At 55.6% G+C, this 27,384-nt stretch overlaps 1 protein-coding gene across 7 annotated transcripts; it reads right to left on the minus strand.

Moving 5' to 3' along the window:
- Positions 1-1,215: 1,215 nt before the first annotated feature.
- On the minus strand, positions 1,216-26,806 carry FAM120C (family with sequence similarity 120 member C). Of its 7 annotated transcripts, none has more exons than XM_073321515.1 (16): positions 25,676-26,806; positions 23,281-23,527; positions 20,801-20,883; positions 19,940-20,068; positions 19,450-19,552; positions 18,840-18,925; positions 18,280-18,587; positions 17,743-18,022; positions 17,451-17,622; positions 16,820-17,069; positions 16,479-16,593; positions 14,915-15,124; positions 14,361-14,562; positions 13,740-13,878; positions 7,657-7,714; positions 1,216-7,416 (listed from the first exon to the last, which is right to left on the minus strand). In XM_073321515.1, exons 1-16 carry the CDS (start codon positions 26,624-26,626, stop codon positions 7,177-7,179), a joined length of 3,573 nt encoding a protein of 1,190 aa, XP_073177616.1. In that variant the 5' UTR covers positions 26,627-26,806; the 3' UTR covers positions 1,216-7,176. The 7 variants fall into 7 exon arrangements, with proteins under 7 accessions (XP_073177616.1, XP_073177615.1, XP_073177614.1 ...); XM_073321514.1 differs by having other exon boundaries at positions 18,840-18,943; XM_073321513.1 differs by having other exon boundaries at positions 20,762-20,883.
- Positions 26,807-27,384: the final 578 nt, after the last annotated feature.

Below are 27,384 nucleotides of genomic sequence, written 5' to 3' on the forward strand. Positions count from 1 at the left end.
ACACACCCTCAGGTGTGGGCCCTAGTCGCCATCTTGAGTGTGGCATGTGGCCACTTGTGTCACACCCAGAGAACCCAGGAGTCCTGGCTCCTAGCCCACCCCCGGTCTAACCCACTAGACCCACTGCCCTCCCAGAGCCGGGGAGAGAACCCAGGAGTCCTGGCTCCCAGGCCCCCTGCTCTAACCCACCAGACCCACTGCCCTCCCAGAGCCGGAGAGAGAACCCAGGAGTCCTGGCTCCCAGCCCCTCCCCTGCTCTAACCCACTAGACCCACTGCCCTCCCAGAGCCGGGGAGAGAACCCAGGAGTCCTGGCTCCCAGCCCCTCCCCTGCTCTAACCCACCAGACCCCACTGCCCTCCCAGAGCCGGGGAGAGAACCCAGGAGTCCTGGCTCCCAGCCCCTCCCCTGCTCTAACCCACCAGACCCACTGCCCTCCCAGAGCCGGGGAGAGAACCCAGGAGTCCTGGCTCCCAGCCCCTCCCCTGCTCTAACCCACTAGACCCCACTGCCCTCCCTGAGCAGGGGAGAGAACCCAGGAGTCCTGGCTCCCAGCCCCTCCCCTGCTCTAACCACTAGACCCCACTGCCCTCCCAGAGCCAGGGAGAGAACCCAGGAGTCCTGGCTCCCAGCCCCTCCCCTGCTCTAACCACTAGACCCACTGCCCTCCCAGAGCCGGGGAGAGAACCCAGGAGTCCTGACTCCCAGCCCCTCCCCTGCTCTAACCACTAGACCCCACTGCCCTCCCAGAGCCAGGGAGAGAACCCAGGAGTCCTGGCTCCCAGCCCCTCCCCAGCTCTAACCCACTAGACCCACTGCCCTCCCAGAGCCGGGGAGAGAACCCAGGAGTCCTGGCTCCCAGGCCCCCTGCTCTAACCCACCAGACCCACTGCCCTCCCAGAGCCGGAGAGAGAACCCAGGAGTCCTGGCTCCCAGCCCCTCCCCTGCTCTAACCCACTAGACCCACTGCCCTCCCAGAGCCGGGGAGAGAACCCAGGAGTCCTGGCTCCCAGCCCCTCCCCTGCTCTAACCACTAGACCCCACTGCCCTCCCTGAGCAGGGGAGAGAACCCAGGAGTCCTGGCTCCCAGCCCCTCCCCTGCTCTAACCACTAGACCCCACTGCCCTCCCTGAGCAGGGGAGAGAACCCAGGAGTCCTGGCTCCCAGCCCCCTGCCTTCAGCGGCCGCTCAGAAGAACAATCCAGCTCAGCTGCGGTTTACTAAAAGAATAGACTTTTATTAAGTACTGTAAGTCTCTCTCCACGGTCGCAGCTGACCATACCACGCGCCCAGATCCACCCAAGCGAACCACGTTCCCAAAGACATCCTCCCCGCCGGCTTCACCTCCGCCACGCAGCCTTCCCACGCGTCCCCACCACTGCCACTTTTCCTGCCGAAGCGGGACCCGTCCCAACTTACATGGATAAACTAGGGAGCAAGTCGTGGGATCTGGGGCTAGCAGGACAACAGGGTTTTTACAGTCATAGGGCTGAGGTGCAAGGGAAGTAGAGGTAACATTTATCCATCCACTAATAAACGTGTCAGTAGCTTTAAAAAAAAACAGGGGTGGGGGAGAATTTAAATGATAAGATTAACAACAAAAACCATGAAATTTCTTACTTGGCTTTTTTTCCCCTCGTAAATATAACACACAACTGTAAATTGACAAAATCGCAAGGAAGAAAATAACCCAACGGCTCATTTCAGTGAAAGATACTTTTAGGTTTAAACAAAAAAAAAAACCAAACAAACCCCAAACCTAGGTTCTTATGCTAAAAGCATTTTAAAAGTTGGGGAGAGAAAAATATATGGATAGATACAGTTACAAAAACCGGAAGCTTCAGAGTTATTTGAAGGATGGGGGGGGGCGCAAAGTGTGGAAAGGAAAGTCCGCTGGTTTACAATTTAAGAACCAAAAAAATACAATTGAGACCTCTGAGGTTTGATTTAAAAAAAGTCTCACTAGTCATTAGTTTCTATCCAGAAAAGCTTGTAGCAACATACAAGGGCTATGGCTATCGTCAAAAAGGTGTATGCCCCAGGTGAGGAGACAGACAGATAGAAAGTGTATTAGATAGATAGATTATATGGAGATGGATAGATTGAAATAATTTTATTTCAAAAGGGGAGGAGGGAACGTTCTTAACATCAACACAAATTATTTAAAAAAACCCTTAACCGTAAATAGCAGTATAAACCCAAAGGATTTTCTACCCTGCAGGCAGGGCAATGGGGTTTGATTTTAAAAAGTTAAATTAAATCAACAGCAAAAGAAATCAACGGGAGAAAGATGCCATGAGACAGGGAGGCCGGGGGAACAGAAAGGGGACCAGGCCTAGTTAGAAATACAGATCAGGAAACAGCTAGTGCCCAGACCTGGCTCTACTGAATTCCGCTAACTAGATTAAAACCGAAAAACCAGGGTCGCTTGTTGCCCAGTTGCTTCTCTCGTGCGGCTGGGGCAGCGGCGAGAGCTGAAAGGCCAGCTAATCTGAGCACAGAGTCTCAGACGCTGGGGCTGGAGCTGTGCCGTCAGACTTTATATTCGCCTCCAGGCTGGCCTGGCTCAATTCCAGCCCATGGTCTGAGCAATTTCCCCCAGCCGGCCACAAACAATTCCCGAGGACGGGTTTTGTCTCATTTGTGAGAAAATTCTCTCTCCTGGGTGGGGGTCGAATGAAAATTCGAGAGAAAGTGGTCGGGGGCCAGTTTCTGACACACAACAGGGGACACAGAGAGAAAACTGAGACATCCACGGGAGAGTTAACACAAGTCACACAGACAAGGAGTGGGAGAATAATGTCGGAGTGGCCAGTTTACACCATCAGCCGGTTGATTTAGTGGCCAAAGGTAGGAAATCAGTAGCCACACCCTGGCCCATGGCAAGCTGGCTGTCTTAAAAGTCAAGAGAACTGCAGGTGGGTTGGTTCAAACTTCTTTGTGGTTTTTGTTCTCTTTTAAAGCTTCAAGTCAGCAAGAAAAAGAAACCGAAAACTCCACTTCGGTGTGGGCTTCGTCCATGGGGCTTCGCTGGATCAGAGTTGAAAGCCGTAATCCGGGAGCAGAAGGGTTAATTCAGATGCTGCTGACTGGGGCCAAGCCAAGGGTCCAACCCACGCACTCCTCTCCGGCTCACAAGGGAAAAAGCTGCCCAGATTAAATACACAAAGAGCTGTAATGGGCCAGACCCGCACCTGGGGTACACGAGTGTAACTCCACTGCAGTAAGTGAGGCCAGACCCCCAGCTGGGGTCCATCATCCATCGCTCCATGGAGTCAATGGGGCCAGACCCCCAGTTGGGATCAATGGGCCATAGCTCCGCTGGGTCAATGGGGCCAGGCCCCCAGCTGTGGGAATCCCCAATTGACACCAGCAGAGGAAACGGGCTCCATGCTAGTCATAAAATGTTTCACCTAGATACAGAAAAAAACCCATGGAGAAATTTAGCAGCACAATCCCAAAGCCTCCAACATACCCCAGGCTCTTATGAACGACCAGCCGAGCCGAGCTCCGACACACGAGGCCAGCAACTTTCACCAGTCACTCCTGCAGCCAGCCTGACAGCTGAGAGAGAGAGAGGTGCGTCCTCTCAATTCCACCGCTCACTGGGGGGCTGAAACTGGGAGGAAATACCTCTCCTCCTGCCTTTGTCCACTGGTTTCCACTGCCCTGGGCTGCCAGACACGACGCCCGCAGCAAGCCAAGCGCACACTTCAGCCAACAGGAATTTCCCACACACATGACTCTGGGCTTTGATGGGTTTGTCTGGGGCTTTTCCACCTTCTCTGAAGCAGCTGGGACCAGTCCCGGCTGGAGACGGGACCCTGGATAAGGTGCTTGGAGCTGCTGCGCAGAGCATCGACAGATTGGCAATGGGGAAGTTTCATCTTCCACTGCAGCCTGGGCCTGCTGGCATCATCTGGGCACGTCTCACCTAAATGGATTCCCTGCAGCCCCTCACACCTGCTCAGTCTCCTTTAGGCCAACCGCCATCTTCGGGCTCAGCGAAACCGAACGCCCTGCACTGCACAAGACTCGAGTTCCGGCCTTGGACATGGAAACACAGGGTGTTCCAGGCCAGGAGCAAGGATGACTCCATGGGCCGGAAGGGACCTCAAGAGGTAGTCCAGTCCAGCTCTCGGCACAGAGGCAGGACCAAATAAACCTAGACCATCCCTGACAGGGGTTTGTCTGACCTGTCCCTAAAAACCTCCAACAACAGGATTCCCAAATCATCTCCTCAGCTGTTCTTCGACAAGCTAAGCTGAACAGTGCCTTGCTAGGTGGGGCAGTCGAGGCCTCTTGAACGCCAACGGTGAAAGAAGGGGAACTTCTTACCTCCGGTCAGCTTTGCAGGGCACTTCACAACATCAGGAAAGGCAGCGTGGGTGGGAACTGAGCCCCCAAAGCAGATCCAGAAAAGGCGAAGAAACTGACCATGGTTTTCCAAAGGGAACAAGCGATTTCCAGTGCGGGGAATCAGTGATTCCACCGAATGGTGCCAAGAAAGGGGCTTTTGCAAAGCCAACCAAGCCAGCAGCCCCAACTCGGATCAGTTCAAATCCCCATCCGAGGTTCAGATTTGCCCTAATTTTATTTCCAGTGTAAATCTAAAAGGTGACTCTCCGCCGATCTAGTCAAGACTGCTTCATCCCTGCCAGGCAGGATGCTTATCTCTGTGTTTTCAGCTTAGTTTATGTCACTTAATCTCGCCTGGACGGCAAGACCCCAAGAGCTGGAGAACGCGCCACTTCCATTGGGAGTTCGGCCCAGCTGTTCATTACCTTGACGGGTAAGAATTGGTCCCTTATTTTCAATTTGTATTGGTCTGCCTTCAGCCTCCTGCCTCTTGCTTTTCAGTCAGCCTCTCCCCACCAGAGTAAAGAAGAGCCCTGTAGCACAGTGACTGCCAAAGATTCTCCAGCAGAATACAGTCCCCTCTAGACCTTCCGAACACGGTGGGCTGCTTACGCCTCTCAAATCATTTCCACAGCTCTACTCCGCACCCCAAAGCGTCTCCGTGTTTAAAATCTCTGGGATGGCAAACACTACAAATCTTCCAAAGCCCCAATGACTGGCAGATGCGATTCAGAATTTCCCCCTGGGAGTTTAGCAGAGGCCGTTTGGGAGGCTGTGATTTAGGGTTTCGTTTTCCGGATTTCAGAGGAGAAAAAATGGCTGCACTGAATTGGGATAAGTTCTGTAAAATGCCGAGTGTCCTTCAAATCATATCTCTCCCCTCCCCCAAAAAAGGGGGGTTATTCCAGCAATAAAAGTGATTGCAACTCCAGGCGTCTGCCCTGAAGATTCCCAACCCCAAATGCTTCAGATTAACTCCTTCGTGATTCGCAGACACGGCCGATTGTCTCCAGACATTCAGAGAGGCCTGATCTGAGGTCTGACTTTGAAACACGGTTAAAGTTATAAAAAAAACTACAGAGTGACGGCTCCAAGTGGTGGCGCGCGTCGAAGATCGCTCTGCCGATGAGCTGCCTCAGGTGGGCAGGCGTCTTCTGAGCGTTGGGATTCTGAATTGGCCTCAGTTCGAAAGCTCAAGTAATCAGAGTCCGGAGATAGTTTTCCGGAGTCTTTGCTGGCGTATCAGTCAGGTTAAAAGGGTTCAGTGCCCCGATCAAACAACGGGGTGTTCAGATTTCCTCCCATCCCCCCAACCCCGAGGGGAGGGGAAAATAAGTTTTATCGAGATCTGGGCTCTTTCCCAACCCCTCCCTGTTCCCCAAATACCCACGGCCTGGCCGTCTCTGCCCGGCAGCCAGGGCTACCAGGGAAGTGACGTGCTCAGAAAACGAAGGATGCAGGACCACACCGAGCCACGCGCAGCACAGGGGAATTCAAGCCTTCCCGTGCCGACAGGGGCGTGGATTGGTCAAGTGTGGAGTCGCATTGCCCAGTTTTTATACACGTCTGGGGGGCCAGGATAGGAATTCACCACCAGCCCCCCGCCTGAAGTTAGAGTCGGGGCAGGGGGTAGGATAGTCCACAAAACCTTCAAATTTTCCACCCTGTATGGTCCAGATTTTAATGGGTCTTTAAAGGGGTCCCCCCTCTGCACCAATACATCCCCGGTCAGTGAGCCTCCAAGTCCCTGCACTCCCCTCCCATGGGACAGAAACCCTAATAGCCCCCAGCCTCAATATCCCTGCCCACCCCTCCCCATGGGTCACCAACCTGAACCCCTCCTCCACCCTCCATTGATCAGCCCTGCTGGGAACTGCAGCCAGGATGGGGGACTCTGCGGAAGCAAAGGGGGACCTGTCTGGTTTTGGAGGGACCCCCGACTGCCCCTGCCTCCCTGGGTCCGACGTGGACAGCTCTGGAGCTGCGGCTGGGGACAAGGGAATTCCCCCTTTCCCCCTGAGATACGTAGTTTCTATATAGAATCTGTCTCTGTAAATATAATCTCTCTTCTTTCTGTACAAAGCCCAGGCAGATTTCCGCCGTCACCACGTCTGCCCCGAACTCGCCCCCAGGGTAACGTATGAACCTCTGCGCCGCCCAAAACGAACATGGGCTGGGGGCGTCTGCACCCACCAAATATTGGGGAAATCCGCCTCCCCACCCCCCGGTGACATTTTGGGGCTCCCCCCAGAGCAGCGAGGGGCATGACTGGTGCGCTCCTCAGCTGCCTGCAGGTGCCGGGGCATATGGGGCACACCGTGTTGCAGGGCAGGGGGCGCCACGACCCCTTAGCAGCCTGGGTTGAGCCCCCAAATGTCACCCCTCCCCCCTCGCTTTGATTCATCCTGGCTGGCTTCCTTTTAACGGCTCCCCCTTTATTTAACAGCATTTCTCCCTGCCCCCTGCTGCAAGAGCCGGGGCAGGGGCTATGTATAACACGTTAAAAACCCTAAAAACCGTCAGCTCCCCACCCCACAAATATTAAAATAAAAAAATAATAAAATACGCCATGTTGCAGACCTGATGGGGGGGGTCAGTGCCAGGAGGAGGCGGGGGTAGCGAAACAGGTACACATCCTCCCACAATGCACTGGGGCGCTGTAGGAGATCATCCCTCTAATTAGGGGACGATCCCCCACAATGCACGGGGGTGCTGCCTTTCCAACCCCACTGTCCTCATGGTACCCTGAGGCTTTCACACTCCGGGCCCCGCTCCCGCCCCCCCGGAAAGCCCCACCCATCCCCGAATCAGGTCCCCATCACTCTTCCTTCTGCAGAGCTGGGAGGGGCAGCTTGGTGTCAGGGCCGCAATCCACCTCTTGGGCCAGCCGCCCGCAGTACTGGCCCTCGGCATTGCAGGGATCAGCGTCTCTGGCTAAGGCACATTGTGATGGGGCTGGGGGGCAGGGACCGCCCCCCGAATCCTCCTCCCCGTTCACCTGCGACGGGGACTGCCCGCTCTGCAACTCCGCTGCTTTGGCTGCTCCCTCCAATGAGCCCTGTGGAGAAGAGAAGTGCAACATAATCGGACACCCGCTGGAATCCCATCCCAGTATGCCCGGTGCTGAGATGCAGCCAGCTCTGGGGCAGGGCAGCTGGGGAACGGCCGCACACAACACTGCATGGGGACAGCAACCCAGCTGTGGGGGGATGGGGGGCACGGAGAAGGGCTGGGGTCTCTCCTTGGTTGGGGGGAGGGTCCAGACCAGTGGGGCTGAGGGAAAATCAGAAACATGTACCTGCTTGCTCAGTTTCTTGTTTCCTTTAGGGATTTTTCCAGACCCGTCTCGACTGCGTCTGGGGTGGAACAGGGCAGAGAACAATAATACCGATGAGCTAGCAGCAGGGTTGTTACACTGACACCCCCGTAATAAGAGTAATTAAGTAACAAGCCTAATAACCATGGTGACGTTAACGAGGATGAACAACAATGGTCATTAATAGTTCTAATAATTACAAATAATACTAAGCATAATTCATGAGAACAGGGATGGTTCGCCCAATGTGGAGATGCAGCCGTCTCTGGGGCGGGGTGGCTGGCGAACAGCTGCACAGAACGCCACACACAAATGACTCGCCCAGTGCCGAGATGACCCAAGGAGAAGATGCTGGCCCAGCCAGCGAAACCTCTCTCCAGTGTTAAGGAAAAGTTAGCACATGTGACTCCATTTTGGTTTGGGGCCCACCATTGTTTAAATGCCAGCACATCACACACCAGGAGGAGTGATCCTTAGATACTGAATCCCTGTGAAAATCCTCCTTGTCTCCAGCCCGCCTTGACTCCCAGTATCTGGTTTTTGTCAGTCTCTAACTCCCTGTCTCTTGGCCTTGATGTGAGGCCTCCCATCCTATTTACTGATGCATGGCTTTAGGACCATGCTGTGTAATTAACATACTGGTATAGCACGAGGAATGCACCAAGCAGGGATAGGTGGTAGATAAGACAAGGGTTTGTTTATTGGCTAAGGTTTCCGATGCACGAGGGCAACATGCTTTGCTAAAAAGTATATAACCTTTGTATAATCTGTATTCAGGGTCCCCTCCTGGCTAGCAGGGGGGCACCACGCTCGAGCATAATAAACTTAGTGTCTTTTGAGAACTCTGCAGTTGTGGACTTTGTTTATGTGCCTCAGCCTAGATTCGAACTGTGCATGTCCTACCAGGTGTAATTCGCAGCATTGGTGTGCGTGTCCTACCAGGTGTAATTCGTAACAGTTTTGGCGACCACGAAGGGACTCCAGGCTCGCCCCAACAAGCAAGACTACATTCCTCCTCTCGGACAGCTCCAGGCGGCACAGGGTGAGTTCACCTTTGAGAACTCCGAGGAGGGGGTGTGTGAGCCGTCGCTTAGGCGATAAGGTGGCACATTTGGTGTCCTTTTGGTAGCCCATTATGGGTTCTGGGCAGAGTGTAAGTAAGGGGACCCCTTTGGCTGAAATTCTCGAGAATTGGGGGAATATTTCTGGCACCAAAGGGTTAGGTAAAAAAAAAGCTGTAATCTTGTGCAAGATTGAGTGGCCAGCACTAACAACTCAAACACCTTTTGACTGGCCACCAGATGGTTCCTTTGCTGGGGAAAAATTAACAGCACTTAGGAAAAGGCTGGAAAACAAAGCTCCAGCCCAGATGGATTATTGGTATGTATGGGACAACTGGGCTTATGCACATGCGAAAGGACGTCCTCTTTCCTCCTCCTTTTCTTATTCATCTCAGGGGTCTCCAACCCCGCTCTGTGCTATGCCTGCTTCTGCCCCTCCTCCAGCTTACCCTTGGCTTTCTGACTTATGCCCGTCACCTCCTTGCTTGCCAATTAGCCGTGCTTTCTGTTCAGGTGACAAGCCTCATGGGGGTAGGACTCGGGTAGCCCTTGTAAGTGAAAATATTTAAGAAAAGAGACCAGGAGTGCTGGGGGCTAGTTAAGAAGCCTACCCTCCTTGTTAATATGGTAGTGAAACAAAGCTGGTGCTCATGGAAGGGACAGTTCAGAGAAAAAAAAACAGGATCGGCCCAAGCGGGCAGGCAACAGATAAAGAGATTGGAAAACAGGTTGGAAACTTGGAGGTCATAGTGAAAAAAGAGGAGTAAATAATTACAGGAATGGAAAACGTAAATCCCAGAATAATACTTGAAATGGTAAAATCTAAGTTAATTGGGTGTCGTTTGGGGAAATAAGCAAGTGATTTAAGAAAGGAAAGTAAGAAGTTAACTCTTTAGTTGCTGGAAAGAATTAAGCAGTTGAACTTTGTGAAATACTGGAAAGAAAAAGAATTCTTGGTTTCTTTGCAGCCATTTTGGAAAAAAATGGGCCCTTTTCCAAAGAAATGCAATTATACAGTGCTACTTAATTAAATATCTTATTAGGCTCCAAGGGGCTACAATAGGTGGTGTCTTCCTTTTCAGGTCGCTGTGTGTTTGACAGCAGGAGTTAAAAGTAAAAGGCAATCAAAAGTCTGGTAAAGTTTATTGTGCCTTTTTTAGAGTAAGAATCTTTAACCTGTGGATCCAAAAGCAAGCCGGAAAGCATTTGTTTTAATGTAAATTACCTAACTAATAAGGTAGAGGCCACTGAAACCTGGGCTGCCTATAAAACAAATACAAGAAAATATGGGTAATTCCTCTGTTTTGCCTGCAATTAACAAGGGTATTTGCATAAAAAGGAAATATTTTAAGCAATGACTGACTGCCCAAAAGGGGTAGATCTGTGGGTTTTTTTGTCTTTCAAAAAATCAGAGAAAACTGATGCCAGCTGAAAAGCAATTCAACATCTCATAAATTTACTGGCACAATAGGAATTCTGTTCTGTGTTCTATGTCCTGTCTTGTGGTGTTTGTCTTGTGGCCAGAATTGCTGTGTTTAATTTTTCATAGGACAGTTTAGTTTAAAACTAAATAGAAGGGTTAAATCAAAATGCAGATACTCGTTTTATTCAACTTTGAATATATACTAAAGTTTAATACATTTGCTTAAGTAAAAAAAAAAAAATTCATTGGCCAGATCTTTTAATTAAAAAAAATTGTTGTTAAAATTTGCACATCAACAGTCTTTGGAATCAAGGACATGAAAGGTTAACCCACTCCCCATATTATACATGAAATCCTTCTGGCTACCTCACATTTCTAGCCGGAGGGCTGGGGAGGGAGGAAAGCTATTGGACACCAGAGGTTGTACCAAGCGGCTTCCTCAAAAGTGGGTGTGCTTGTCCTGGCTTGTTGCTCCAAAGCTCTGTAATAAAGTCATTTTCCTAAAAGGGTGTATGTGGCATACATTAAACAATAACATTAAGTGCTGTATAATGGGCAATGTACATGTGTTCCTTTTTAAACAAAGGTGTATAAGTAAAAAGTGAAAGTTTCCTTTGCAGGTTAATAAAGGCCAAGAAGGGGAAAAAAAAATAAAACGGAGGACAAGCTAATTCAACGCTGTAGCTGGCAGGCTCGGTCCAAAGATAAGACACTGGCCTGCCCAAGGACACTACTCACAGCTAGGATTTGGCTAACAGCCAAGAAAGAGGGGGGCTTGAATGTGCCCAAGCAGCTGTGAGATCTGCACCACACTGCCAGACATTAATGAAATGTGTTAGGTCTCTGTATTTACAGGTGAAAGAAGTCCTGCTCCAAGGATCCTGAGCAAACCTGCCATTTGTTAAAACCAGGTAACTGGGTCTACATAAAGGTCCATCAACAAAAGACTACTCTGGCCCCATGCTGGAAAGGCCCTTATTAAGTCCTGCTAACTACCAACACCACTGTGAAGTGCCAAGGACTGACTGCTTGGACCCATGCTTCTTACTGCAAAAAGACCCCTCCACCTCGAGATGACTTCACTTCGACTACTGATCAGCCTGTCCCTCCTGGGTTTTTTTTCTTTCCTCCTTTTGGACAACAGGAAAAAAAACAAGGTGAAGTGCTAGTCACCTTCCCCTTGTCCACTGACAGAGCTAACCTGCATTCAGTATTTGCTAAAGAAACCAAAGCACGGCAGGGTGACGTGCTAGTAACCTCGCCCCTGTATAATGCAAAAGCATGACTGTTCCAAGAAAAAAGAAGAAACGCCTGCTCTGCTAAAACCACCAAAATCCAAGGATTCCTGACTGCAAAAGACACTGAGAATTGGCCTTGATGGCAAAGACGGAGCATTGTACATTGGCAGGGAGGAAGTTGCGGGATGTATTCTTGGGAATGTGAAGTAAAGTGGTGGGGTGGGTTTATTCCAGAGGCTGGAACCTGTGCTGGTAGGCAAGTATAAATACCAAAAACGCCTTACTGCCACGAACATTACTCCCACCATCTGCCACCACTCCTTTGCAGGTAAAGGTTCCTGGCTCCATCATAGCTACGTTAAGTTGGCACTGGGACCCCCACCTGACCCTGACAAGCCATTGGACGAGCCACTTCATGAATGAACACCACGACCAACCCATGGACTAAGCTTTCCAGCTACTGGGACCTTCACAGCCCACCAGGACTCTTTGTGTTCCTGTTTATTGGACTTACATTGGGCGTAGTGTTTTTTGTATGGTATAAAGGAGGATGCCGACATTGGTATGGTTTGCCTGGGGGGTTCCTCTTCCTATTCCCAAGTCCAGTACAAGGATGGGAGGGCAATAGCTTCTTGAATTTAACCCGCGCTATCAAACAGGGTGTAAATCGAACGCAGTGTTGGATTTGTATTCATACCCCCACATATTTAGGTCAGGGGGTCCCGTTGGTAGGGGTACCTATCCCCCTTAATTGAACACTCCAAGCTAAGCTATGGGCAAACACTACATTTAACTGGAATGTTACAATCCAAATATGGTCTATTGATATGGTGGCCCAGGGTAATTATGCTTTATGTGTGTCACGACGTAAGGGCATAGAAAATACAGTTTTTATAGGGAATTTTGTAGGGTGCAAGGACACCACCCAAATCAGCTCTGGTGCGGGAGGCCCCTCTACCTACTCCAGAACCCCGTGGCCAGTCCCCGAGGGGTCTGGCTGGAATTGGTTATGTAATCACACAGCCTATAAGGTTCTCCCAGCAGGATGGTGTGGTCCATGTACCTTAGGGGCTACAGTACCCACCGTGACAGTACACCAGACCCTGACCCGGAGAGAGATCCGCAATCTAGTATGGCGGGACTGACGAAGTATTCCTTTAAACCCCCTTTCTCAACAGCCCAAAGGCTTTCACTCCTTTGTGCGTTGGTTTCTGCCATGGTTGGGAGTAAGTGAGCTGGAAAAAGCTATAGTTAACATTTCAGCTGCTTTGGAACTAATGGCAAATGCTACTGCAGATGCTCTTCAAATTGAAGTCACCCAGCTATCCCAAACTACATTGCAAAACCGCCTAGCCCTGGATTATCTCCTTGCAAATCAGGGCAGGGTTTGTGCTCTGGTCAACTCAAGCTGTTGTGTATTTGTAAATCAGCACCATAGGGTGGAAACTGACATCCACGTCCTCAAGCAACAGGCAGCCTATTCCACCACATCAGCCTCGACACTACGAAAGCCGGATTCCAGGAGGTCTGGGACTGGCTCACCTCATGGCTACTGGATGTGGGGACTTGGGGACGGCGTATTTTGTATTTACTTTTTTTGACTGTTATTGTTTTTGGGTTATTTTTTGTATGCCTACAATGCTGCAGTGTGTTCGGTCGGCAGTTGCTAACCCTGCAGCGCGGTTACTCAGCCCCAATATAGCTTACTGACTTACAAAAAGAAAGGGAGGACTGTTAAGGAAAAGTTAGCACATGTGACTCCATTTTGGTTTGGGGCCCAGCATTGTTTAAATGCCAGCACATCATACACCAGGAGGAGTGATCCTTAGATACTGAATCCCTGTGAAAATCCTCCTTGTCTCCAGCCTGCCTTGACTCCCAGTATCTGGTTTTTGTCAGTCTCTAACTCCCTGTCTCTTGGCCTTGATGTGAGGCCTCCCATCCTATTTACTGATGCATGGCTTTAGGACCATGCTGTGTAATTAACATACTGGTATAGCACGAGGAATGCACCAAGCAGGGATAGGTGGTAGATAAGACAAGGGTTTGTTTATTGGCTAAGGTTTCCGATGCACGAGGGCAACATGCTTTGCTAAAAAGTATATAACCTTTGTATAATCTGTATTCAGGGTTCCCTCCTGGCTAGCAGGGGGGCACCACGCTCGAGCGTAATAAACTTAATGTCTTTTGGGAACTCTGCAGTTGTGGATTTTGTTTATGTGCCTCAGCCTAGATTCGAACTGTGCGTGTCCTCCCAGGTGTAATTCGCAGCAGTTGTGTGCGTGTCCTCCCAGGTGTAATTCATAACACCAGCCCACCCCTCAGCAGTGCTGTGATACTTACCCCTTGCCTGGCCCCCCGACAGACACCACCTGCATCCCAAAGGAGCCCCGCCCCCGCGAGGGCTTACTGCCCGCCCACTGGCCAACGACCATGCCGGCGATCTCCAGCTTGCCCCCCTGAGGCGGGATGGGGTGGAGACCTAGGGAAGCGGAGACGGGGGGGGGGGGGGGGAGAGATGAGTGACAGGTGACACTAGGGTCATGTCCAGGCCCCAGCAGATATGGAACAGTAGCAGAACAACATCTTTCAGGTCAGAAACAGGGTCCGCATGAGCCTGAGCCGGTCACTGGGAGAGGTGTGAACTGCCCTTGGCATAGCCGATCCCTGCCTGAGTCTTCAGAGAGCCTGAGCCAATAGCCCTGACCGAGGGAATCTGCCCCGATGCATCTCAATAGGATGATGCCCCCCAGCCCCACTGCTCTGGAGCACCCCACCAGCTCCCCGCACTCCACATATGTACAACTGGAGGGGGGAGAAAAGAGGCCTCCCCTACCCCTGCCTTCAAGAGGGCACACAATCCAGCCACCTGGGGATCCCACCGTTGCCACCAATTCCCTGCGATGAGTGAGGCCACAGAGCAAAGGGGCAGGGAGACGGCTCAGGGGATTCACAATCTCTCACCTGTGAACCCTCTGCTCCTCCCTGGGGGCGGCAGCGGCGCAGAGCCCGTGGTGCGGGGGTAGAGGGGCATCGAATAGAAGGGCGCAGCCATGGCAGGCACAAAGGGAGGGGGTGGGAGCAGAGGGGGTGGGGCCTGGCGGTTGAAGTTCACGCCCTCCAGGATGCTCTGTCTCATCCTCTCCACTTTGGCCGCCTGCTCCGTCTGGGGAGGAAAGTTGGGGACACGGGGAGATGAATCCAGCTGACTTCATCCCCCACATTCCTGCCCCTCCCCCACAGCCTGCCCCAATGTCAGAACATCCAGGTACTTCCAGACCAAGAGGCGCAACCTCTCAAACCCCCTCCCCCACTCCCCCCCGCAGAGACAGGGACAGAACCCAGGAGTCCTGGCTCCCAGCCCCACCGCTCTAACCCACTAGACCCTCCCTCCCCTCCTCTCCCTGAACCGGGGATAGAATCCAGGAGTTCTGGCTCCCAGGCCCTCCGCTCTAACCCACTAGACCCCACCCCCCATCCCAGAGGCAGGGAGAGAACCCAGGTGTCCTGCCCCGTACCTGTCCGTCACACAGATCAATGAGGGGAGCCCTGTCACGGGTGGCTTTGATGAGCTTGCTCTGGAAGAGTTTGCCATCGAAGTAGATCCAGGGGCAGCAGTGTTCCCAGGGCACCGGCTGCCCACAGGCGTCATTGGCAAACAGAGCCATATCTACTCCACTCATGAAAAGGGCTGCCAGTTGCACGCCCCGGGCATCCAGCTTCTCGATCTGCAAGGGAACCATTCCCATCACTTTAACTTAGGAAGGAGTGCAGCCACTTCTGGGGCAGGGCAGCTGGTGAACAGCCACACAGAACACTGCATGGGGAGGCTCACCCGGCGTTGAGATGTGGGCAGCTGGGGAACAGAGCAGATCAGCAGTTTTTAATCTAGTAAAGGAATAACTCCCGCATATTCTCCGGTGAGAGCTAGAGAGAGAAACCAGGAGTCCTGGCTGCTAGACTCCCTATACTAACCCTGCACCCCGCTCCCATTCACCTTTCTCCCAAACAGCACCAGTGCTGGCTGTCACCAACTGTACTCCATATTCACCGCTTTTACAGACTAAGATAAATTGTGTACAAAACGTGCCTTGCGAGGTGTCATTTGACAACTCATAATCTTCTGAACATTATTGTCCTGGTAAAATATGTGTATGTTCTATGGATGTTGTATGGCAAGTTATGAGACTCCACTGTATAACATCACCGTGACATGCAGGCACAAACCAGTTCTTCAGAGACAAGGGACACACTAACGGCCCAGCCAGGTGACAGCATAATAAAGCAGACTATCACCTGGGTAAGAGGCCAATCTTTGGCGGGAAGAAGGGTGCGAGCAAGAACTTTACACATTGGCAAAGATACGGCTGGGGTTTCCCAGCCCACAGACTGGCTGTCGCCTGCGCCCCAGCTAGAGACAATCCTCAAGGAAGGGAGAGGGGTATACGAATGGAAACAGAGGACCCCAAATCATGTTCGTCCCTCATCTCTACTCACGGCAGCAGCCCCATTTGAAAGACAAATGAAGCATCACTGAACTGGGGCCAGGGTCCTGGCAGAAAGATCAAGCCAGTGGGCTCCTTATAGGGAGAGAAACCTTTTTGCTTTGAAGTTCCCCTAGCTTGTTACGTTAGGTACCAGTTTGTATCTTCTCTCCTTTTATTTTCTTTGGGACCCAGTGTGACTTTCACGTCTCCCCACCTGTCATCACTTCAAATCTTTCTGCCTGGGGTTAATCAGCTTCTTGGATTCTTTTCTCTATCCCAGCATGTTTGGGAACCTCCACCGGAGAGAATGAGGTCCAGGCAGGTCAGTTTCCTTTGAGGAGCCTGCAATGTCCGGGAGAGACAGGGCAGGACGAGACCCACCGTCCAGAGGAAGGTATGGGGCTGGGAGTAGTCGGTGAGGGACCAGCCGGAGCATTGGTTTAACTCAGCAGGCAGTGATGCCGAGGCAGGCGGCTGCGTGGGCCGGCCAGGAGCAGTTGTTGTCACAGCGAAGCGGGGTGCGATGCACCCCAGGCTGGAGAAGTGAGGAGACACGGCTGCTTGTGCCCCGTGGAACGTTGCGGCGGCCCCCTACCTTCAGCTCCTGCAGATGATCCGGCTCGTAGAGCTGAGAAGAAACCGCCTGAGCCAGGAACACGTCCAGCTCGTGCCTATGAAGGATCCTCCCTCCGGGCCACTGGATCATGTAACTGCAAACGGAAGAGAGATCGTGAACCCGGCCAGGCCTGGCATGCCCACACGGAGCAGCTCGCCCTGGCTAAGGGAAGGGGGGCTGGTGGTTAGAGCAAGGGGGCTGGGAGCCAGGACTCCTGGGTTCTCTCCCTGGCTTTGGGAGGGGAGTGGGGTCTAGTGGTGAGAGTGGGGGCCTGGTTGTGTCGCTTGTCACCCCACACATCCCGCCCTGCCCCCGCTCACCGTAGCACGCAGCACATCAGCAGCAGGTGCGTGGGTACGTTGGCGGGGTTCAACATGCCGGGCGTGTCGGCCCGCAGGCAGGCCAGGAAGGCCCTCATGCGCCGGTTCTTGTCCTCCACCGCCTTCCCCAGCCACAGCTTCCGCAGGTTGGGGCAGGTCCACTCGCGGAAGGCCAGGGCCGAGACCAGCTCTGGCGTCTGCGGGGACTTCCCCTTGTACGCCGCCCACTCCTTGATGATCACAGGCGGCACTGAGAGGCAATGAGAGGGGGAAGGGTTCAGGTTCTCCTGGCTGGGGAGAGAACCCAGGAGTCCTGGCTCCCAGCCCCTCCCAACCACTGAACCCCACTCCCCTCTCAGAGCCGGGGAAAGAACCCAGGAGTCCTGGCTCCCTGCTCCAACCCACTAGACCCCACTCCCCTCCCAGCACCAAGAAGAGAACCCAGGAATCCTGGTTCCCAGTCCCCCCTGCCAACCACCAGACTCCACTCCCCTCTCAGAGCTGGGGAAAGAACCCAGGAGTCCTGGCTCCCAGCCCCCACTGCTCTAACCACTAGACCCCTCCTCTCTCAGAGCTGGGGATGGAACCCAGGGGTCCGGAGGCTACAGCTCTCTGCCACGGGGGCCCCTACCTTCTGTGGGGATGCGGCGGCGGATGGCCAGGCGCTCCACCCGGCGCTGGTTCTCAGCCACGCCAAACAGCACCCCGTAGATATGCTGGCGGGCGCCGCGGAAGAGGATGGCAGCTGGAGGCAACTCAGTATTACACTCATCCTCGATGCACACTGGGAGCTTGATCTCGCCCTACACCGGAACGTCAGGAGAGGGACTGAGAACTCAGGAGTCCTGGCTCCCAGCACCCCCAGCCCCCATTCCCCTCCCAGAGCCAGGTGGAGAACCCAGAAGTCCTGGTGCCAGGCTCACCTTGGTAAGAACATGGTAGATGGAGGGGTACATGAGGCCGCGTCGGTGCCGGTGCTCAGCCACCCGCAAGACCTCAGGGGCGACAGGGGGCAACGGGGGGGTGGTTATGTCCATGTGGTTGCGGGTGGCCATGGAAAGCAGCGAGGGGATGGAGGGCTCAGGCCCAGCCAGGGGCCCGTCGGTGTCGCCGGAGCCCCCCACCTGCCCCCAGCCCCGGCTCAGCTTCTCGGCACCGGGCCCCTCCCAGCCAGACTTGGGCTGCAGCACCTCGGAGACGTGGCTGGGGAGGAGACACGGGGAAGGTGGTGAGTCACGCCCCTCTCAGAGCCAGGAAGACAACCCAGCCTGGCTTCCCACTCCCCCTGCTCTAACCACCAGACCCCACTCCCCTCCCAGAGCCAGGGAAAGAACACAGGTGTCCTGGATCCCAGCCCCCCTGAGACAACCCCTAGACCCTACTCCCCTCCCAGAGCTGGGGAGAGAACCCAGGAGTCCTGGCTCCTGCTGACCTGGCTCTAACCACTAGCCTGCACTCACTTGGCACTGCCCCCGTTGTGCTCTTCGCCATCGGAGGAGGAGGAGGGGGAGGAGGCTGGCCCGGAGGAAGGGGAGGGCTTGGGGCCCCGGTGGTGGTGGGGGAACTTGGCGTCGTAGGCGCTGGGCCAGCTGTTGAACTCGCCGCCCTTCAGGATGGGGTCCTCGTTAAAGGGGGGCACGTCTCCGAGCGGGTGTGGGGAGAAGAGGAGGCTGGCACTGGGGCCCGGGGGGAAGGAGGCGGCCGAGGAGGAGGAGGAGGGAGGGGCCGGCGGCTGGTACTGCATCTTTGGCCCCAGGTGGTGGGGGAACTGGGGAGGGAGCCAGAGAAAGAGAAAGAGGTGAGCAAAAAGTGGCAGACCCCACTCCCCTGATAGAGTGAGGAGAACCCAGGCATACTGGCTCCAACCCCCTCTCCCCTCGCTCGAACCACCAGACCCCGCTCCCCTCCCAGAGTGGGGGAGAGAACCCAGGAGTCCTGACTCCCAGCCTGGCCCACCCCCACTTCAACCCACTGACTCCAGAGACCCCAGTCCCATTCCCCACCCCGGACTGGAACGTACCATCGGCTTCCCCATGGGGAGGGATCCCACCGGGCTGTGCTGTGCAGGGGCTGCTCCTCCGAAGTGGTTGGATCCATAGCCTGGCACTGAGACACAGAGCGGGGCTGGCATTGGCGTCAAAACCAGCTCAGCATGCGGAGGGGAGCGGGGCCTAGTGGTTAGCGGGGACAGCCAGGACTCCTGGGTTCTCTGCCTCGCTCTGGGAGGGGAGTGGGGGTTAGCGGGGGGGGGGGGGGCGGCCAGGACTCCTGGGTTCTCTGCCGGGCTCTGGGAGGGGAGTGGGGCCTAGCGGTTAGCGGGGGGCGGCCAGGACTCCTGGGTTCTCTGCCTCGCTCTGGGAGGGGAGTGGGGGTTAGCGGGGGGCGGCCAGGACTCCTGGGTTCTCTGCCTGGCTCTGGGAGGGGAGTGGGGCCTAGCGGTTAGTGGGGGCAGCCAGCACTCCTGGGTTCTCTGCCTGGTTCTGGCAGGGGAGTGGGGGCTAGTGGTTAGAGCAGGAGGCGCTGTGGAGAGCAGGTCAGGGTGCTGGCTGTGTGGGGGGCTCCCAGCTACTCCAGCCCCAGCCTCTCCCAGCAGGGGGCGCTGTGGGGAACAGCCCCTGCCAGATACTCACGTACAAACGAGGATGGGCCCACAGGAGCCGGTGGCATCTTGGCAGTCACCGAATAATAGTTCACGGCTTTCTTGAAGCGCTCGATCTTATCCTCCGTCCTGGACTGGGGGAGCAAAGCAGACAGGAGACTGGCTGGGGAACTGGGGGCTGTGTCATTAAGCCCCACCCCGGCAATCGAACCCACCCTCTCAAAAAGCAGGAGCTGCTCTGCCCCGTCTGACGCTACAGAGCGACACAGGACTGCAGTGTTAGCCCAGTGGGGCTTGGGAGTCAGACCCCAAAAGAGATGGGGCAGAAGCCAGTGTGCCGGGGACCCCGATCTTGCTCAGAGTGGTCTCACGGCACGCCAGGGGCCCCCGATCTTGGCTGGAGGGGTCTCACGGCCCAGGGCACACCAGGGTCCCCCCGATCTCGGTTAGAGGGGTCTCACGGCACGCCAGGGGACCAGATCAGCAGCTCCAGTCAACAAGCCAGGCCCCTCCCAGCTCACCTGAGAGTGTTTGAAGACATCTCTCCCCACGCCATCCAGGTTGTAGGGGTCTTTGATGGCGCTGACATACTCCGAGACAGCCTTGATCACCACGTCGCAGGGGGGCAACACCAGCTGGTGGGCTCGGACCTGGGCACGGAGGGAGACACAGACAGTGCTCAGCATCTGGCACCCCATGGGCAGCCGGGCTGGAAACCCCACCCTCCATCACCCCCCATGTGATCCCCAACCACAGACCAGAAAGCCTGCCCAGAGAGTCCCCAGCACCCCATGTGCTCCCCGACCATAGAGACCTGGCCAGAGAGTCCACAGTCCCCCACGTGCTCCACGATCACAGACACCTGCCCAGAGAGTCCCCAGCCCCCTCGTGTGCTCCCCGATCATAGACACCTGCCCAGAGAGTCCCCAGCCCCCTCGTGTGCTCCCCGATCACAGACACCTGCCCAGAGAGTCCCCAGGCCCCTCGTGTGCTCCCCGATCACAGACACCTGCCCAGAGAGTCCCCAGGCCCCTCGTGTGCTCCCCGATCACAGACACCTGCCCAGAGAGTCCCCAGGCCCCTCGTGTGCTCCCCGATCACAGACACCTGCCCAGAGAGTCCCCAGGCCCCTTGTGTGCTCCCCGATCATAGACACCTGCCCAGAGTCCACAGCCTAACTATGTGTTTCCTAACTACAGAGATTCTTCCCTACAATGGCTCCCAGCCTCCTCTGCTCTAACCATTAGACCCCACTCCCCTCCTAGGTCCAGGAATCCTGGCTCAGTCCCCTCTGCTCCAACCCACAATGCCTATCCACAAGGCCAAGCTCGTTCCAGCCCTACCAGGCTGCTGTGGGGTGGAGCCAGCGGCCGTGAGGCTACCTTGAGCGATGCCAGTGGGTGGTCTGGCCCCAGCAAGCTCCAGTGGAAAGCAGCCAGGTCCTCGTCCGGGAGGATGTGGTTACCTGGGGGAGGCAAGAATAACACAGTCCCTGGTTACCGCACCCCAAAAGGATTTGGTGCCCCCACCCCGCCCCAAAGAGAAAAGGGGAGGCTGTCACAGACCCTTCTGATTGGAGGAGGATTCAGGCCAGAAGGCCAGAAAACTGGAGCTTTTATGCAAATGAGGCAGCCCTGATTTGACTATTAGATGACTAGGCGCTGTCATTTGCATAAATGTACCCCCTCTTTCTCTTGGGATCCCCTCTGAGTGATCCCCTTTCTTCATGCAATTCCAACCCCCGCACAGCTCCATTCTGATCATAGGTTTCAGAGTAACAGCCGTGTTAGTCTGTATTCGCAAAAAGAAAAGGAGTACTTGTGGCACCTTAGAGACTAACCAATTTATTTGAACATGAGCTTTCGTGAGCTACAGCTCACTTCATCAGATGCTTACTGTGGAAAGTGTAGAAGATCTTTTTATACACACAAAGCATGAAAAAATACCTCCCCCCACCTCACTCTCTTGCTGGTAATAGCTTATCTAAAGTGATCACTCTTCTTACAATGTGTATGACAATCAAGGTGGGCCATTTCCAGCACAAATCCAGGGTTTAACAAAAACGTCTGTGGGGGGGCGAGGGGGGGGCAGGAAAAAACAAGGGGAAATAGGTTACCAGGTTACCTTGCATAATGACTTAGCCACTCCCAGTCTCTATCTAAGCCTAAGTTAATTGTATCCAATTTGCAAATGAATTCCAATTCAACAGTCTCTCGCTGGAGTCTGGATTTGAAGTTTTTTTGTTGTAATATCGCAACTTTCATGTCTGTAATCGCGTGACCAGAGAGATTGAAGTGTTCTCCGACTGGTTTATGAATGTTATAATTCTTGACATCTGATTTGTGTCCATTTATTCTTTTCTGTAGAAACTGTCCAGTTTGACCAATGTACATGGCAGAGGGACATTGCTGGCACACGATGACATATCACATTGGTGGATGTGCAGGTGAACGAGCCTCTGATCGTGTGGCTGATGTTATTAGGCCCTGTGACGGTGTCCCCTGAATAGATATGTGGGCACAGTTGGCAATGGGCTTTGTTGCAAGGATAGGTTCCTGGGTTAGTGGTTCTGTTGTGTGGTATGTGGTTGCTGGTGAGTATTTGCTTCAGGTTGGGGGGCTGTCTGTAGGCAAGGACTGGCCTGTCTCCCAAGATTTGTGAGAGTGTTGGGTCATCCTTCAGGATAGATTGTAGATCCTTAATAATGCGTTGGAGGGGTTTTGTTGCAATATTACAACAAAAAAACTTCAAATCCAGACTCCAGCGAGAGACTGTTGAATTGGAATTCATTTGCAAATTGGATACAATTAATTTAGGCTTGAATAGAGACTGGGAGTGGCTAAGTCATTATGCAAGGTAACCTATTTCCCCTTGTTTTTTCCTAGCCCCCCTCCCCCCCAACATTCTTGTTAAACCCTGGATTTGTGCTGGAAATGGCCCACCTTGATTATCATACACATTGTAAGGAGAGTGATCACTTTAGATAAGCTATTACCAGCAGGAGAGTGGGGTAGGAGGAGGTATTTTTTTCATGCTTTGTGTGTATAAAAAGATCTTCTACACTTTCCACAGGATGCATCCAATGAAGTGAGCTGTAGCTCACGAAAGCTTATGCTCAAATAAATTGGTTAGTCTCTAAGCTGCCATTCTGATCATAGAGACCCTGACTAGGGTGGTCCCCAGCCCCTCATGTCCTCCCTGACCATAGAGACCCTGCCCAGAGAGTAGCCCCTCCTCCCCCAACATGTTTCAACCATAGAATTCCTGGCTAGAATGGTCAGCAAAGGCCTTGCCTAGAGAGTAGTTCCCAATTCCCCCCCACGTGCTCACTGACCACAGAGTGCTTGCCTAGAGGGTGGTACTTTACCATAGAGATGCTGCCTAGAGAGGTCCCCAAATCTCCCCCACCCCAGCAGGTGTCCTCCAAAGAGCACCAAGACCCTGCCCAGAGCGGTCCCCCAGCCCCTCGTGTGCTCCCCGACCCCAGAGCACCTCCCCCACGCCACAGAGACCCGGCTAGAGAGACTGCCCTCGCCGCCAGTCGCTCGAGCCGTCTCTCTATGGTGGTGGGGTGGGGAGTGGCTCCCCCAGGCAGGAGGAACAGGGCTGCTTCCCAGACTCCCCAGAGCGCGGCTTAGCCAGCGCCACGGACCCCTCGATCCCAGGCACGGACTCCCTCTCCCAGAGGGACCTGTGTGTCCGTCCCCCAGCTAGAGGGGCTGAGCCCAGGGCGTGTCATACATACAGACCCCGGCTGGAGGGGCTGAGCCTGCGGGGGGGGAGGTCCCTGCTGCCCCCTCCCCCCCTCAGCTCTGTGTGCCTGCCCCACACAGGCCCCAGCTGTTTGCCTGGCTGCCCCTACCCAGCAGGGCGGCGAAGATGGGGAAGCTGGAGACCTTCAGGCCCAGCTGCTTGGCCACCTGGTGCATGAGGAACTGATTGGTGGTGAGGCTCTTGCCGTTCCAGCTCAGCTTCAAGGCATGGGCGCTGAAGTAGCAGGGCAGGCTGGCCAGGGCGAACTCCGAGTCGTGGGCCAGCAGCCCGTGGAAGCCACGCTCCCGGAAGAAGGACACCACCTCAAGGTGATGGTCCTCCAGGCTCTGGAAGACCTGCGGGCGGGAGAAGACCGTCACACTCGGTGGTGGTGAGACAAGGGAAGGAATGGGGCCCAAACAGAGCCTCCCGCCATAGAGATGGGGATATGAGGGGCCCTGCTATGGGGGAGGGAGAAATGGAGGGCCCTGGTATAGGGGGAGGAGGGAATGGGGCACACACAGGGCCACCCGCTGTAGAGAGGGAAGGGGGGACCCTGTATGGGGGAAGGAGTGGGGGACAGAGCCCCCTGCAGAGGAAGGAAGGAAGGAAGGAGGGAACACCGCAGCACGCTGGGGGGTGCAACTGGCAGGTGCCATCTCTGGGCTCGGAGGAATGAGCGGAGGAAGGCGGCAGGGCTTTGCTGGGTTTCTCTCTCCCCGTCAGCGCAACCCATGGTTCTGCCTGAGGGCTCAGGGACTCAGTACCAGCCATCAGCCAGGGCAGGGGCAGAGCTAATCAGGCCAACTCCACATTGGGCGACCCTGGACCAGGGGGCCCAACCCCCCACCACCAGGAAACTAGACAGAGGGGTCTGGCTCGCTGGCCCACGACGCCTCTAGCTGCAGCCGATCTCTGATGCTTCCGAGTAGGGCAGAAAAACTACAGTTCTGCATTGGGGAGAGATGGAACCTTCCTTCCTGACCTCAGATGGTGAAGCCCTGAGGCATGGGAGTGGATCACATCCCATATCCAGAGGCAGAGCTATACTCGGGCATGGGACAAGCAGCTCCACCCAGAACTGCTCCGGCTTCCTGTCCTCGAAGCGTCACCGTCACTTGCTTGTCCCCCACCTCCCTTTGATTGCGATGCTGGCATGATTCCACAACCCTACTGCTGGCTGCTCCTTCCCTCCTTTTAATTAAAGCAGGGTTGCCCAGCCCCACACTGCCAACACGCGGGCTGCTCCAGGGCGCTGGCCATATCGTGTCAACCAGAGATGCCCTCCAACCCAGGCACCGCTTTACACACAGGCCATGGTACGTCCTTGAGTTCAATGGAGAATCCACACGTCCCCCGGGAAATGGGCCCCTCCCTGTTCAAAATCAACACCTGATTTCCAGGCAGGATTTGTTTAGCTTCAATTTCCAGCCACGAGCTTGTGTTCAAGCTTCCACTACTAGACTGGTGAGCCCATTAGTAAATGTTTGGTCCCCCCAGAGGTGTTTAGAGACTGGGATCACGTCACCCCTTCACCTCCCCTTTGTGGACTTCAATAGATCGAGCTCCTGGTGTCTCTCTCAGGCCCGTTTTCTAACCCTTTAAATCGTTCTCCTGGCTCTTCTCCGGCCCCTCTTCAACTGATCAACAGCCTCCTTGAATTCCAGACACCAGAACTGGACACGGGATCCCAGCAACAGTCGCACCAGGGCTGAATCCAGGGTGAAATCACCTCTCTGCTCCACCTCGAGATTCCCCGGTTTATACCTCCCAGGAGGGCCTTAGCCCTTTCAGCCCCGGCCTTGCACCGGGAGCTCCCATTCAGTTGCTTCTCCCCCACGACCCCCGTCCTATTTCTCCACTTTGTCTGGCACAGAGTGTTCCCCTGGCACCACAGCTCGAGGGCGGACGATGCAGCTAGCCCTGTAAGTACCCTTTCTTATCGAGCTGTTTTTACCACATCCAGCACTTGGGTACCAGGAGCCCACATTAAAGGTCAAAAAAGAACCACTGCTGATGATGGAGAGAGAGAAATCCAACAGACACAATGAATACGAGTCACCCAGCACTGAGATGCAGCCACCTCTGGGGCAGGGCACCTGGGGAAAAGCCACATATAACGCCACATAGAGAGGGCTTGCCCAACACTGAGGTGCAGTGGCAGCTGGGGAACAGCTGCACACAACCCCACATAGGGAGGGCTTGCCCAGTGCTGGGATGCAGCCACCTCTGAGGAACAATCACACAGCCAGGTGGCCCAGCCGGTTGGGAGAGGAGACGAAAGAGAACGACAAAGTGCAGGGGAAGGAGGCTGAAGGGAGTACGGAGGCAGCAGAGAAGTTAGGGTTACGGCTCAAACCGCAGGGAGTGGGGCTCATGCAGGGCAGAAGGGGCCATAGGTTGAAGGGCAAGGGGCACGCGTGAGTAGGCACAGTCGTAGGGCGCCAAGCAGAGGTGTTGGATGCACAGACATGGGGGGAAGGTGCGCAGCCGCCCTCTCCTACCTTGACCCGGAAGCGGATCATGGCCAGGCGGACACAGTGCCCCAGGCAGGCAGGGGGCAGGAACCAGGCGCGGGGCGGCGGTGTGCCCTTGTTGCCCACGTGGCCAGCGATCAGCTGGGCTGTCTGCCGCTCGGCCTGGGCCTTGCGGCCCCACTCGGGCAGCCGCTCCTTGCCCAGCCCGCCGTTGAAGATGACTGCCAGCTCCAGCCCACCCTGGTAGAGGCAGGCCTGGGACAGGGCCGCCAGGTAGCCCACCATGGCGTTCCACTGGCCACCGCACACCCAGTCTGTCTGGTAGCCGCCATACAGCCGCTGCAGGGCCGAGTCCGCGTCCACCAGCAGCCGGGCCGGGCAGGCCGATGTTAGCCCCGGAGCATGCTGGGAGTGGGCCGCCACCGTCGCCAGCCCCGGAGCATGCTGGGAGTGGGCCGCCAGCCCCGGAGCATGCTGGGAGTGGGCCGCCACCGTCGCCAGCCCCGGAGCATGCTGGGAGTGGGCTGCCACCGTCGCCAGCCCCGGAGCATGCTGGGAGTGGGCCGCCAGCCCCGGAGCATGCTGGGAGTGGGCCGCCACCGTCGCCAGCCCCGGAGCATGCTGGGAGTGGGCCGCCAGCCCCAGAGCATGCTGGGAGTGGGCCGCCACCGTCGCCAGCCCCGGAGCATGCTGGGAGTGGGCCACCAGCCCCGGAGCATGCTGGGAGTGGGCCGCCACCGTTGCCAACCCCGGAGCATGCTGGGTATGAGCTACCGACGCCAGCCCCGGAGCATGCTGGGAGTGGGTCGCGAGAGGCAGCGGGTAGGGCCCGGGCAACGGCTGGAGGTAGCCGGCCAGGCTGCAGTAGGGGGGCCCCCCGCGGACCCCCGCCGCCCGGGCCAGCTTGAGCAGGTCGACGGGCACCACAGCACCCGGGCAGCGCTTCTCCACGAACTCCTGGAAGCCCTGGACCCCCATCGCGGTGGGCCCCACTTAGGGGTCAGGGCGAGGGGGGGCTGGACCCCCCCTCCCCTCGTCGGGGGCTGGCTCCTGGGCTCGTCCCCGCCCCCCCCCCTCACAGCGCCCAGAGCTTTGGGGCGGCCGTGGCCGCCATGTTGTAGCTTTCTTCTCCTTCTCCGCCTCCCTGCCAGCGCCTCCCCCGCCCGGCCGCGGGGCACGTCGGGAGTTGTAGTTTACTCCCTCGGGGTGCGCCCCTTAGAACCCATGGACGAGTGGGAGGGATCTGGACTACAAGTTCCGGCAGGCCCTGCGGGAAGAGCGGCGCCCTCCCGCCATGTTGTCCGGGCCGCCTGCGCGCGGGCTCATGGGAGTTGTAGTCATCTCCGCTAGGGGAGCCCCGTTACCACGGAGGGCGCGGGAGAGCTCGGACTACGACTCCCGACAGCCCGAGCGAGACGGGCAGCCCCCTTCTCCACCATGTTGTCCGGTGCATCTCGCAGGGCGGCATATGGCCTCATGGGAGTTGCAGTGCCCAGCTCCCAGGCTGCAGTGAGCCCTAGGGTCGCCATCTTGCCTGGTGCCGAGTCTCTCCCAAGGGATCATGGGAGTTTGTAGTGCGGCTCGCAGAACGCCATCTTGTCCTCCGCAAAGCCGCATAGAAGGTCTAGGAGGACTTGGGGCACCTTAGAGACGAACCACTTTATTAGAGCATGAGCTTTCCTGAGCTACAGCTCGCTTCATCCGATGCATGCCGTGGAAACTGCAGCAGGCTTTAT

Source organism: Lepidochelys kempii, chromosome 23 (genome assembly GCF_965140265.1).
Source record: "Lepidochelys kempii isolate rLepKem1 chromosome 23, rLepKem1.hap2, whole genome shotgun sequence".
NCBI classification, from domain to species: Eukaryota; Metazoa; Chordata; order Testudines; family Cheloniidae; genus Lepidochelys; species Lepidochelys kempii.